This window comes from Priapulus caudatus, unplaced genomic scaffold (genome assembly GCF_000485595.1).
Source record: "Priapulus caudatus unplaced genomic scaffold, Priapulus_caudatus-5.0.1 Scaffold90, whole genome shotgun sequence".
Classification (NCBI taxonomy): Eukaryota; Metazoa; Priapulida; class Priapulimorpha; order Priapulimorphida; family Priapulidae; genus Priapulus; species Priapulus caudatus.
Genome location: NW_014577151.1, coordinates 46,150 through 61,529, shown reverse-complemented (window position 1 = coordinate 61,529; position 15,380 = coordinate 46,150). Strand labels below are relative to the sequence as shown.

General features: G+C 43.8%; 1 protein-coding gene across 1 annotated transcript in view; it reads left to right on the top strand.

Annotated features, from left to right (window-relative positions):
* The first annotated feature begins 135 nt into the window (after positions 1 to 135).
* The window catches only part of LOC106804841 (ferritin-2 heavy chain-like), a 16,144-nt gene continuing 899 nt past the window's right edge, over positions 136 to 15,380 (top strand). The window contains exons 1-2 of the mRNA XM_014806197.1: positions 136 to 167; positions 366 to 525. Coding sequence (XP_014661683.1) covers positions 136 to 167; positions 366 to 525 — 192 coding nt within the window. The remainder of the gene's footprint in view (positions 168 to 365; positions 526 to 15,380) is intronic.

Sequence of the window (15,380 nt, the reverse complement as noted above, 5' to 3'; positions counted from 1 at the left end):
ACGCTCCTGATATATATATATATATATGAATGTAGAAAAATAGAATAGGATGTTCAATTTTAATAAGCGAGCTTTCGAGAATTTATTAAAATTTAACACCCTATTCTATTTTTCTATATTTATTTTCATATCTACATGGGTCTTATACACATGATCGTGATCGATGAGTGAGGTTCCCGTTTGTTGAGGTTGTTCTTTGCGAATGGAGAGAGAACCTGATAGCTCCATTTCATTGTTTACTGTGAAGCACACTCGTTATATAAAGCGCAGTAACGTTAGCAACTCTCGTCTCGATATTTGTGAAAACACGTAGAACTGAGTTGATCATTGAACGCTATACCGCGTGCTACTATTTACTCTGAGAGACACATCCGGTCAGTTTCCTTCATCGTTTTTCTGCAGGCTCCAGAGAACACGGTATGGGAAGCCACTGACGCCGTCCTGAAGGCACTTCAGCTGGAGAAGGAAGTCCTTGCTAGCTTCCTTAACATTCACAGCAAGGCGCAGGCCAGGAACGACCCTCATGTACGTATCCACACGCGCAGAGGTAGAATGAAACCCTACAAGAGTATAGGGGGTTTTGTTCTTCTACGCCCTTCTTTCTTGTGCTTTCTAACTTTGTTCTCCTACTCTTGTTGGGTTACATTATTGTATCTAACGCAGAGACAGGCTCGTCGCACGATGCGACGAACGCGCGCTGAAGTGTTTTACATCTCGCAAATATTTATTCACTGATTTCGGATTTAAAAAAAACGAAATGTTCTCCAGTTTACTATAATTACGTGTGTTGTGTTGTTTGTTGTTGTTGTTGTTGTTGCTGTGCGCGTGTGCGCGTGTGCGTGTGTGTGCGTGTGTGTGTGCGTGTATGTGCGTGCGTGCGTGCGTATGTGCGCGTGTGTGCGGTGTGTGTGTGCGCGCGCGCGTGTGTGTATGTGCTCGTCTGTGTGCGTGCGTTAGCGTCTGCGCTTGTGTCTATAACGGAATATTACACTACATCGTTATATATCCCCGTGTTTTAGCTGCTAGACTTTGTCGAGAGCGTGTTCCTCTACGAGCAGTACGACGCCATGGAGGAGCTCTCCACGATGGCCACCAAGTTCGAGCGTGCTGACACTGGCCTTGGCGAGTACATAGTCGACATGAACCTGAAATAATTTAATGCAAGTTCGTCTGAGGACCGAGGCGCAGTGCCATCTACCGGTAAAGCTGCAAGGCAGTCAATTCCAACCGATTCCAATGCGCCGTCAAGCAACGTAGATATATATACATCAGGATCTACTCCTGATATACATATATAGCAATAGTTTTCTCCCTACACTCCGTAAAAAATAATTGTAGTAGGAGTTCGTTTCTTAACAACGTGGTACGCACAAATCTGTACCGAGCATCTGGACAAGCATATAACGTGATTATAAACCACGACTTAGGTTTTGCCGAGATTACATCTCATATATATGTGAATTTCACTCTACCTACCAGCATAATAATAATAATAAAAATGGCGCGTGCAGTGCTGCTCACTATTTAGTTTGCGACGAATTTAAAATTGCTACCTTCATGACACTTTATCAACGCAAATGTATCCTTTAGCGTAAGTTTAGATCCCGTTTAGATTAAGCATATCGCCGCAAGAACAAAGCATGCATACGTTTGGAATACTCATCGCCGTATTATTAATGTTAGGCCTACAATGAAACTTTGTACACGTGTTACGCCTTTAATAAAGTAGATGAAACTGTACAAGGACGAGTTGCAGTTGCACGTTCCCGCAGACTTGCGACTAATGCAACTCGGCTGCGATTCTAGCTGCGTGAAAATATTTATCAGGTATAATATAATATAATATATTATATGTGTGCGTGTGTGTGTGCGCGCCCGTATGCTTCCACGCGGAAAAACTGGTTAATTGTCAGACTAATGTTCACCAAATTGGCAAAAGATACGGAGTCGCCGAATCCTTGGGAAGTATTAAATGTTTGCGCAGAGGGCAAAGTGCTACGCGTGTCAGCTGACTCCTGATTGGCTAACCCAACAACATGGCGGCCACCCAGGCACGCGTAGTGCGTGCTCGATGAAACAGATTTAAAACTATTGACCTCATTCGAGAAAACATAGACAAGCCCAGTTTTCATGATTGACTTCTTGATCCTAGTGATAACTTTCGTAGACTTCACGGAGACTCTATAGATTCACTGCATGGCGCACGCCCTGACGAAAACCATAGTTACTCTAAAACATAAGCTACTCTACGTAGGCTTAGCTGAAACCATAGCTGAAACTACCTAAATCGAACAGAATACGCTTTATACGACGTGACAATTTACTAACCCCATTGGGACTCAATAGGCGAAGAACGCCAGGACGTGTGCGTATGCGCGTACGCGCATTAAGACGCCAATTTGCCATTGACGACCAATGCCGTATACATGCCGAACGAGTTCTGCACACATTCTGCGTCTGTTCTGCACTTCTTCGAGTGGCATCAGCCAATAGACGACGACTATTTTATTTAGGTACAGATTAGTTTAGTAAGTGATACTTACAGTCTCTCCGCTTGGCCGAGGCGAGAGCTCCAAGCGTCAGCAGGACGACGAGTTTCAGCATCATTTTCGTTCTGGTAGTGAAGCTTGTGTGAGTGTGTGTGTAAGAGAGAGAATTGAAGTAAATGGTGACGGTGATCACACTGAGGTCTGTACTAGATGTTCTTCATCTGAAATACGAACCACGGATTACCCTTAGCGGTAGACACGCTTCTCCTTTTAAGCGCATGCAGACAGGCGATAGGCCACGATGGGGGGAGGGGGGGGGATAGTGAGCACGAGCACTACTAGTGCACAAGCAGGATTTACAGGCGTGGCCCTCCTCCAGACATATCTGCCCTCGCCACGAGAAGGCGCGTGTATCGAGATTAAACTACCTAACGTCTACTTTCTAACTAAGTTTTTTGCAAATGTCACATATAGTTGGATTTCGTCATGCAGCCGCGCGTGGCAGTGTGATATTGGTAGCTGGGTGGGCAGGTAGTTTACAGGCGTTCATTGCTTGACTATACTCCACTCACTGCATGTCACCGCAATGTCCATGCATGCATTATAGACGTCCGTTCATAGCAAAGTATAGAAGATTCGTGCAGCAAGTACGATATGCAAAGAGTAGCTCTATACCAGTGTAGCCCCCATCGTCCCCATGCCTAGCGCGAGCAATCATGCAAAGTTAGGCAAAAATTCACTAGCATGGATTTTATTTATAGTGTAGCTCTACCCGTGTGGCTCCTTTGCTTCCGCTACACATGGAGTAGGAGCGAAGGTGCCACACGCGTAAGGCTAGGCAAAGAATACACTGTCATGGATGTTTTATAGTGTAGCTCTACCCGTGTGGCTCCTTTGCTTCCGTTAAAACGGGGAGCGGGAACGAAGGTGCCACTTAAAGATAGGCAAAAAAAATCCTCTAGCATAGATTTTTTTTAATGATTAACTATAGTTAGCCTCCTTTATTAATGCCGATAATACAAGCAAAATCTAGATAAATATTGTAAATGTGCAACGTCAAAATCGTGGAAATTTGTTTATTGATGGTAAAGCTGCTATCTTAAATGCATTAATCTGCGGTAAATTGAGCGGAAACATTTCTATCTGCCCGCATCCCTCACTAGTCGTGGCATATTTCTGTGTAGCATAGCGGACTCGCGAATGGCCAGTATATCTATCTGTCTAATATAATAATATTTAGTTGATATTCAATACCTTAGCCTAGTGTGCTACACTGGAGCCCCTTGTGAGAAAATAAATCAAATAGTTGTATCAATAACGAGTAAAAAATTGTATCCAAGTTCTTTGACGTAAGAAAGTCAGGCATTAAAAATAGTTAATTACCTAAATTTTTACTTAAATTCATTCTAGCTGTCCACAGATTCAACACGCCAAGTATGGTTGAATCGGATCAGTATTATATTTTGCGGTACAGATTCCAGACGTTAAGTAATGTATCTTATTAGATATTGAATTATATTTACAACATCAAATTCATCATCATCATCAACAACAACCACAACAACAACCACAACAACAACAACAACAACAATAATTATTATTAACGTTAGTGTACACGGTGAACCGGTGCGTTATACGCGCTAACAAATATAGGATGGTAAAAATTACAATAAATGTTGGGTACATGATTACTAAAAAAATAGCTGAACGCATGTTTCTCACATTTTCACTAAACCTATTTACTGGTCAGTTTATCGGTGCATATAACCCGTGGTTGCGACATGCGGTGAAAGGTCGGGGGGGAGGGGGTAAGCAGTCACGTACGACGGACTATAGGACGGTTGGTTCTACTTCTCCCGATTACGAATGCAAATTTGATTGAATACGCAGAGCTTTGGGACCGTGCTCCTGTTTTATCGTAATATAGTGTTTACTGCAGATGATTAATCTTCGATTGTTTCATTGTATTGCAAGCGCGCTTTTAGCTGTGGTGTTTGCAGTACATTGATATCATCTGATCCACCAGATATAGAGCTTTATAAATATAACAAATTACTGTAAATAATTCGCCCGGGACCGCCAAAGTTCGTGTGCCTAGAGCAGAGATGGGTCGCACTTGCACTAACACATTGGTAAACAATTTACATTTTATTGCTACCTATTTGAAAATCTTGTTTAGTTGTACTACCAACTGCGGTAAGTAGGCCCGCTTTAAAAATCCATCACGTGAATTAATAATTAAAACGTCCTAATTATGGGCAATATGTAGTGCGCGTGGTGTGTGTACGTGTATGTGTGCGTGTGCGTGTGTGTGTGTGTGTGTGTGTGTATGTGTGTGTGTGTGTGTGTGTGTGTGCGTGAGCAAGAGAGCGGGGGCGGGCAGACGTGAACAGGGAGGTGAACTCAGGAAGCGCTTTTCTATCTTTATCTGTTTATCCACCCAGCAACATCACCTATCATCCGTGTTTTTCTCCATCTCATGTAGGCCCTACTGCTAAATAACACAAGCACCGGAGATGTCCTGATAAAAATCGACTTTTGAGTTGGGATGGGCACTCATGCACGTGCGTGTCTGCACGCAGACTAACTGCGTAACGAATTTCATTACAAACGCATAACATCGTAACCTCGTAAATATTAGTCTTCAAAGTCCAAGGGACTATATATCGAAGACGGAAAGAAACAAAGTTGGTCAAATAGACAGATGAAATCGCATAAGCTATTTCTATGTTACATGCTTCTTATGTGTCATCTATCCACCGAATTTGAACCGCAACGCAGCGGTTTTATACGCCAAAACACGTACCGGCTCATAAAAAATACCATTTCCGGCGCTTTATCTACGGATGAAGTGGATGTGTTGATGACTGCGTCACGCGCTAGTGACTAACTAGTGTAAAAGAGAACGTGGCTGCAATACGAAACTTCACCCCGCGTTGTCGAACACGTGCACGCGCTCACGCTCGTGCGAATATTCGAAAACAAACACCCTTATCATTTTATCCCATTGAGCAATAGCAAGTTGGCGATGAATGGGTATTAGAAATCTATCAGTTTAAAAAAAATTGTAATTACATTTTTGTTTAATTTGTTTTTGATAATGGTATGAGATATACACTATAGAAAAGATTTTCTAGGGTGTAAACTTGCAAAGCGCATCCATGCGTTACAGGAAATCGGATAAATATGATAGCGGATTCAACTTCAAAATTCGTCACTATTTTTGCCAAACTGTACAGTTTATTAATCCCAACCCATGCGCAATTAATTATTGGATTGTCTCATAAATTCTACCAAAAAATTAATAAGTAAAATAATAGTGAATTAGATTGTCAGATTTCTTTTGGGTGATCTTAATATATCGCATCATATAAGTAAACTTAGTGATTGCCGCGTCTTAACGGGATTTTACTGTAGTTGTAGTAAACGGAATGTCAAATCTAGACCAAGAATGCGGATTTTGTTTAATAGTTTTGGATGATAGCAGCGTTTCCATCAATAAACAAATTTCCATGATTTTGGCGTTGCACATTTACAATATTCATCTAGATTTTGCTTGTGTTATTGGCATTAATAAAGGAAGCTCTTTAAAAAAAATCCATGCTAGAGGATTTTTTTTGCCTAGCTTTACGTGGCACCTTCGTTCCCGCTCCCCGTTTTAACGAAAGCAAAGGAGTTACACGGGTAGAGCTACACTATAAAAAAAAATCCATGCTATTGCATTTTTGCCTAGCTTTACGCGTGTGGCACCTTCGCTCCCGCTATGCATGGAGACGGTGGGCTACACTGGTAGAGCTACTCTTTGCCTATCGTACTTGCTGCACGAATCTTCTATAATTTTCTATGAACGGACGTCTATAATGCATGCATGGACATTGCGGTGACATGCAGTGAGTGGAGTATAGTCATGCAATGAATGCGTGTAAAACTGTAAATTACTTGCCCACCCATGCAGCTACCAATATCACACTGCCACGCGCGGCTGCATCACCAAACCCAACTATATGTGACATTTAAAAAAACTAAAAAGTAGACGTTAGATAGTCTAATCTGGATACACGCCTTCATGAGGTCAGATATGTCTGGAGGAGGACCACGCCTGTAAATCCTGCTTGTGCACTAGTAGTGCTCGTGCTCACTATCCCCCCCCCCCTCATCGTGGCCTATCGCCTGTCTGCATGCGCTTAAAAGGAGGAGCGTGTCTACCGCTAGGGGTAATCCATGTTTCGTATTTTAGGTGAAGAACATCTAGTATAGACCTCAGTGTGATCACCGTCACCATTTACTTCAATTCTCTCTCTTACACACACACAAGCTTCACTACCAGAACGAAAATGATGCTGAAACTCGTCGTCCTGCTGACGCTTGGAGCTCTCGCCTCGGCCAAGCGCAGAGACTGTAAGTATTACTTGCTACTAATCTGTACTCAAATAAAACTGTTATGTGAGCTTGTATAGTGCGCATGTATTCCGAGGTTTATATTTCTCCTTGGACTTGCTTGTTTGTCTTGCGATGGTTGTTTGCTGGTAGGTAGTTAGGCGACTGTGTCTCCAGGTGACCGAGGTTTACTGATGGGCTGATGCGCAAGCTCGTGCGCATGACAGACAGGGTCAAATCTTATCTGATACGTCAACACGATGTTGTTATCAGCCATCCGTCGAGCCTTTTCCTAAAATACGCTGCCCCTATTGACGGTGGTGTATATAAAAGCGACGTTTTATGAGAAGTGCGTGGTATAAAGTGTTTGTCTTGAATCCAGTGATGAAGCTCTTGATTGCATTAGTTGTCGTGCTGGTGGCAGCAGCTGCAGCGTCGGAATACGAAGATTTTTACGGTTGGTAACTGTTACTATAATATATAGATAAATATATTTCTTCCTAAGGACGCGTACTCAACGAATAGACTATAAGATCCATTGAAATCAGATGCATATATACAATTACGATAGATTATATATAATCAGAGCTGAATTTTGAGGTTTTTCGCGGACAACTACAAAACATGGCCGTCGTTGAGAAAGTTCGTTTACGTGATAGGCTAACGCGTCGAAATAGTCGTCGTATATTGGCTGATGCGACGCGCGAAGAAGTGCAGAACAGACGCATAATGTGTGCGCATAATATTTCTAATACACTACGCATTACCACTAGACGATCACGGGGGTACCGAGATAGTAAGAGAAGCATTATTACATGTGTGCAGAACTCGTTCCGCATGTATACGGCATTGGTCGTCTATGGCAAATTGGCGCCTTAATGCCTTAATGCCTTAATACGCACACGCCCTGGCGTTCTTCGCTTATTGAGTCCGAATGGGGTTAGTAAATTGTTACGTTGTGTAAAGCGTATTCTGTTCGATTTAGTTAGTTTTAGCAAAGCCTACATATAGAGTATGTTTCTGAGTAACTATGGTTTTCGTCAGGTCGTGCGCCAGTGAATCTATAGTGTGTCCGTGAAGTCTACGAAGGTTATCACTAGGATCAAGAAGTCAATCATGAGAACTGGGCTTAGGGCCTATCTATGTTTTCTCGAATGAGGTCAATAGTTTTAAATCTGTTTTATCGAGCACGCACTACGCGTGCCTGGGTGACCGCCATGTTGTTGGGTTAGCCAATCAGGAGTCAGCTGACACGCGTAGCACTTTGCCCTCTGCGCAAACATTTTCAATACTTCTCAAGGATTCGGCGACTCCGTATCTTTTGCCAATTTGGTGAACATTAGTCTGACAATTAACCAGTTTATCCGCGTGGAAGCATGAAGGCACTACTCGCTCTCGCGATAGTATTAGCTGCAGCTACACTCGCATTAGCGCCATCTGGTGACAACCGAAAAAATGGTTGGTATCTTGGTCTTTTTTGGTTGGTAGCTTGCTACGTAAGCCGCTGATTTTGGCGTAATTATTTTCTGTTTTTTTTTTAATATGTAAAGTGTAATTTTTCCGCATGATTCGGTTAGACATCCATGACAAACGATTCCAATAAAGCTGTGAACGTGATTGGTGGACTGGGTGTGCGAGCGCGCGCGCGTGTGTGTGCGTGCGTGTGTGTTGGTACGTGCGCGCGTGAGTTTATGCGCGCGTGTGTGTATGTAAGAGTTCGCGCGTGCGCGCTTGTGTTAACACACGCGCACGCGTGTTTGTGCGTGTGCGCGCGTGTGTGTTGACACGTGTCCGCGTGTGTTTGTGCTTGCGCGTGCCTATATGTGTGAGTATGCGTGCGCCTGAATTTGTGCGTGCGCGCGAGCGTGTGTTTGTGCGTGCGCGCGTGCATGTTGATGCGTGTGCGCACGTGTGTTGGTGTGTGCGCTGGTCTATGTCTGAGTGTGAGTGTGCGTGCGCGCCTGTGTTTGTGCGTGTGCGCGCGTGTGTGAGTGTGTGCGCGTGTCTATGCGCGTGTGCCTGCGCGTGTCTATGTCTGAATGTTCGTGTGTGCGTGTGTTTATGCGTGTGCGTGTGTATGGCTGAGTGTGCGTGTGTTTATGCGTGTGCATGTGCATGTCTGAGTGTGCGTGTGTTTATGCGTGTGCATGTGTATGTCTGAGTGTGCGCGTGCGTGCGAGTGGCGAGTGCGTGTGTGCGTGTGCGTGCACGCGCGCGTGTTGATGCGTGTGCGCGCGTGTCTATGCGCGTGTGTGTGCGCGTGCGCGTGTGATCAGTAACTCTGGCTGCCCGTAATGACGTGATGATCAGCTGAGAGCTTATCGATAGACGGACAAACATCATGATTATCTGTCGCGACGAATTGATGACATCCCTGGTACGATGTCACCTCTCTACGAACCATACGCACGAGCCAGAGAGAACTGATCCGGTCACGTGATCACGGTGACTGCTGTCGCTGACCGACGAGCGACACATCCGCACTCACGCACATTTTTTATTTTTTATTTTATTTTTATTTTTTTATTAGTTATTTATGTTATTGTATTAATTTTTATTTTTTTATTTTTGTTTTTTAAAAGTCTTCGTCTTCTTTATATTATTATTATCATCATCATCATCATCATCATCATCATCATCATCATCATCATCATTATACGTGCGTATAGTGTATGAGCGTGTGTCTGTCTGTTCCATTGCAGTCAACAATGACCTGAACGATGTGAGCAGGATCCGCGTTAACTTCCACGTGGAGACGGAGGATCTGATGAACGCTCAGGCAGCGTTAGAGATGCGTGTCTCCTACGCCTACCAGTCCATGGTGAGTCAGCGCCATCTATAACACACGACAGCGGTCCGAAGGAATTAGAAACTCTACCTTAAACCTATACGCCATCTATAAACAACACACGATTCCTTCTCCACCGCGATTACATCTGATTGGTTATAACACAAACCACGTGACAAAATATGCAAATTATCTCCTGTACCGGCCTGAATATAGACAAACCCATGCAGTTTGCCCGATTTTTAGTGTACCGCTACATTCGCTAGGCGGCGCCACCATTCAATTCCATAACACTATTTTGGCGTTGCGTCCAGTCTGTTTATCGGTTACCAAGGAGTGTCACTTGTGTCTGAAGCAGCGACGGAGTCCAGTTCTTCTTTTCAACATTCCAATTCGCAGCCATGTCATCGTGGACAAAGGACTATTTTTGGGGCAAGTTTAGACATTAAAAACAATTTTAGAAAAATTACTTGTTAACTAATTCATGTCGTGTTGTAGTATTGTGTATTTCTGCTTGTAATACAGCGTCAGACGTCACAGTCACACCTCGTTCAGCTTATCTGCAGCACGTACTCGTTTGTTGGTCTACCAGTACCAGTACCACGGCACAGGACCACCTACCATACGTGGCAGAGCCAACGAGTGAAACACTACTAGAGCTATCTCAACCATGAACAAATTAACACATGACATTTATTATTCACGTTCACCGTCACAGTGTAGTCACAGGGCATTACCGCGCGTGAATAATAGTTAATTAATTGGACTAACCGTGCGTCAATAAACTCGAAACTCACCGGGATTATTGCTAAGACATGTATCATCATGCATGTATAATTCTAGAAAGGTAACTCAAATACTTCGCGAGATATAAAAGCTGTATACAATGCGCCCAGTACAGACAGTACAGGCGGGCGCGGGCAGGGGGTTCGGAGTCGGTTGCCGCCATGGCATATTGACTGGTAGGAAAGTGTATTTGCGCCCTATCTTTTCCTATCTCACCATGCCCCAGACTGAGCAAGAATTGTCAGAACATACTTGTCAGAGCAGACTTGTTCAGGGTTCTCCCCAGGATGAAATTGAAACAGAGGGGAACGGACCGTGCGAGAGCAGCGAGCAAAAACTAAGGGGGTCCGGGGGAGAATTTTCCTCCCCGGAAAATTTCGAGATCTTAGATGCTCTGTGGTGCATTCTGAGGCATTTTGGGACATGTTTGAGTTGATTTGTTTTCTCTGATCTGGTGTGTCATTTTTTACATTTTTTGTTTTTAAACTAGGGTTTATGGGATAACTATGGGAGAACTTGAAGGCAACTTGTAATTTTTTCGGGCAAGTACATAAAAATGAACATAACACAAGGCATCAGTTTAGTGGATGTATCATTTATTGACATGTATTGCAATAAGCAGGATCTTTTCTGTAAAACTTTATCATCAATGTCATGATTCATCCACTGTGACTCTACTTTGTCACATCTACTCGACGCTGGCGCATGGCAGCCCAACGATAAACTGCCTGGTCGAATGGGAATTTAGCTTATTATTATTAACTCACTGTATTTACTTCAGTCTGTTTGGGTGGTGGGGCTCGAGGCCCGGCACCGGCGGCAGTCGGGGCGTCTCCGAGTCCCGAGTCTTGAGTCCGCATCGCTGGGAGAAACCGGTGACGGCGGGTTCATGCTCTCTGCTCCTACTTCGACAATCGCCTCGTCTGTCGCATTAGGTGCCGGACTTTTTGGAAGAAGTGGCATATAGATCGATTCATATTTCATGTGTTTCACGGTTGTGTCGTCGATGTAGAGCCGTACGATTGTTCAGGTTCGATTTGTGGTGCTAGGGACGCGAGACGACTCGACTTCAACTGTTCAAAAGAGCTCTTTGCTGATTGGCTTAGCAGTGAGGGTGACCAGCCAATCACAGCGAAGCACACAAGTGTGCTTTGGTTACTGCTCGCAAAATGGCGGCATCAACAAACGATCGATTCCCGCGCTGTCAAACTTTTATTTTGAACTGTGATGCTGAAACTCCGCTGGAAATAGTGTATTTCAATTCGGCGATAACATTTCCTATCCGGGGGTGGAAATTAATCGAGGCGGAGGTAATTTAAACGTGGCGCAACGATTGAAACGAGGGGGGAGTTTTCGCAAAGGGGCGCGCCCGGTTTGCGCAACGTAGGGAGGGGCCTGGCATTGACCTTCCACCTGAGCGAAATATAACCACGCCCCTTTTGATATTACGGCTGCCGAGTCGGCCAAGCTAGACTCAAGTCACTCGAGTGTTTTTCACGCGTGCAAAGCAATTAAGTTATCGACTTTGCAGCACTTCATTATCAAGGTTAATTGCTATCATGATTCGTGACGCTCTATATAGCTCTATACAACAATACCTCTCTGCTGTCAATCACTCCAGGTAGATAGCTCAGTTGCTTTCTGCCAGAGAAAAAGATGGTACGGTTTTTTTATAGGGTGCCAGCTGACCGAGGCAAACAAGTCGGTGCACTGGGATGAGGAGAATTTACCAGAGGACGAGGAGACGAATGGGAAAGATTCGAAAGAGGACGAGGAAGATAATGAAGACTTCTTGAAACATTCACTGTTCGCAAAGCAGGTTTGTCTGTAATAGGTTGCTGCTTGAACGGGCAGGTTTCATATGCTGCCAATTGAAATATTAATGTATTTCAGTATTGTTGTCCTTTAAACATTGATAATGGTTGTGTCTAAGTGATTTAATGAATTGTGGCCGAGTTTACATAGGTTTATCATTTTAACCTTCTATATCTGGAGCCATATATCAAGGCTCGACACTAGCGGTGGCCCGGTGGCCCGGGGCCACCAAAACTTGATGTCGGGCCACCAAAATTTCCAAAAGTTAAAATTTGGTGGCCCGAACGGGCCACTAAAATTTCAGTGTCTATGTGATAAAAATAATTGTTTCTTCAATCTCATTCAAAAGAGAGCGAGCAATTCGCGGAGCGAGGGCACACGTACGCACGTGCAGCATTCTACCGATACGCCGCACGCACGCACATCACGCACAACTACACGCCACACACGGCACACCACACAACAACAACAACAACAACAACAACACAACACAAACAACAACAACACACGTTAATAATAGTAAACTGGAGAACATTTCGTTTTTTTTAATGCGCAATCAGTGGAATAAATATTGCGAGATGTTAAACACTCTCGCGCGCGGTGTTCGTCGGCATCGTGCGACGGGCCTGTCTCTGCTTAGATACAATAATGTAAACCCAACAAGAGTAGGCAGAACAAAGTTAGTAAAGCACAAGGAAAGAAGGGCGTTAGAAGAACAAAGCCCCCTATACTCTTGTTAGGGTTCAATGATTTGTATGCCTACCATCTGCGCGTTTTTGGTGCGGATACGTACATGAGGGTCGTTCCTGGCCTGCGCCTTGCTGTGAATGTAAGGAAAGCTGAGCAGGATTCCTCTCCAGCTTTCAGGTGCCTTCAGGATGGGCGACAGGTGGCTTCCCACATACCGTTGTCTCTGGAGCCTGCAGAAAAACGATTGAGGGAACTGACGGCTTCTCAGAGTAAATAGTAGCATCGGCGTTAGAGTTCAATGTGATCAAACTCAGTTTTTAGTGTTTTCACAACATATCGAGACGGAGAGTTGCCTAACGGTTACTGCGCTTTATATTAACGAGTGTGCGTTCAGCAGTAAGCAATGAAATGGGTATCTAGGTTCTCTCTCCTTCGCAAGAACAAGCTCAACAACGCGGAACGCTCACGTTATACTGAATCCGATCATTGTATAGACCCATGTAGGATATGAAATGAAATATAGAAAATCGAATAGGGTGTTGCAATTTTAATAATTTCTCGAAAGCTCGCTTATTAAAATTGAACACGCCTATTCTCATTTTTCTTATAATATATCAATAGTATTATATCAGCTGAGCGTTATACATTGACAATTTAATGGCATATTTGATCATTATACGGCTTCCTATTATACTATTATATACTATAGAATATATACTATAGTATATAGCTATAATATATCGGTAAAACGTTACTTTTGATTTGTCGACGGAACTGAAGCCATTGCCCTTCCTCTCTTATTTGATGGAAGCGTATTATCGTTGGTCGGCGTGGGCCTTCTCACGCGCGGGTATATTTCAGAAGTACTTGGGCGAGCTCTGGCGTAGAGCGAGTCATCGCGGGCTCGAAAGGTTGTGGTGCTGTGCGTGGCGGACATACACGGTCGCGGTAGGGATTAGCCGTTGGATGTACGGACGGAAAAATGGCTATAGGGCGTGAGGTGGTAGCATTAGTTATAGCTGACACCGACAACGGCCTATTACTTCACAGTGTCGAGAGAAAGGGTGGGGTGATGGCAGGGGTTACTATAGCGAGTTATTATAGGTGGTTACGACGAAAGCTAGAGGGCGTGAGGTGGTAGCTCGAGTTACTATATTATAGTATATACGAGGAAGATAAATTTTGACTCTTATATTTTTTCTTCTTTGGATATTAAGACGGTAGACCCTAGTGTCGCAAGGGGCCGCGATTTGATTTTAGGTGTGATATACTAAAATGTCTCGTTTTGAAACCAAATGTTCAGAACTGTTGTAGAATGGAATTCTCAATGGTATTGAAGTACCTAAGATATCCGCTTGCCGTGTTTGGCAGGCAGCTCTATTAAATCGTTGTTGCGATAGACTGTTCTAAAGACAAGGCTTAGTAACGAAGTCTTCGCAAAGTGATATTTCGGACGGCGGGCGGCGGGAAAATCCGTATAACGGATCCCAGGTGTGACGACTAGCAACAGTATCCAGGGGGCGTGTTATCGCGCGCAGACGCATGTTTCTAGAAGGGGAGAGTTCTAAGCATACGGTATGAGGTAACTGGCTGTAAGGTAAAGGTGAAGGGTACGGGTAGACGGTAGATGTAGGCAAGCGTAACGTAGAGTGTAAGGTAAGGTAAAAAGGTTAGAGTGTGTAAGGTAGAGTGGTTCTAAGAGTAGTGCATGGTTTCTAGGTAGAGTTTGAATTCTTCGACGCATGCAGTCGTGTGTTGTTTTATAGATGGTATAGACAAAAAATTCGATAATTCCAAAACGAAAAACAAAACATTAAGTTTTCATGTAATGATGATATTACGTCCCATCGATAAATTCAACAAAAGAACGGTATCGCGTCTTAAAATTATCTACCAACGTTAGGCACGGGTTTCTAATGTCCTGCGGACGCTGTCGTGTTGTTGTTTATAGATGCGCGCTGACTGCACCATGGATGGTAGGATAGGAGACAACGCATCTTAACGCTGCCTGAGCGTTCATCAAGATCCTCCGCGCTCCACGTGGAAGGTAACGCGATCCTGCCGCACATCGTCAGGTTCATTGTTGACTGCAATGGGAACAGCGACACTGCTTCATACACTATACGCACGTATAATGATGATGATGATGACTGTGATGATGATGATGATGATGATGTGTGGATGATGTATATAAAGAGATCGAAGATTTAACAAACAAAAATAAAATAAATAATACAATACATATATCAACTAATGAAAAAAATATAAATTATAATAAAAATATAAAAATGTGCGTGAGTGCGGGATCGTGTCGGCTCGGTCGGTCAGCGGACAGCAAGAGCTATATATACAAAAGAGGAAGCCGCATATCTGGCCAAATCTTTTGCAGATTTGGTCATATCTGCTAGAACAGATTTTAGTGTTCGATTGTCTTT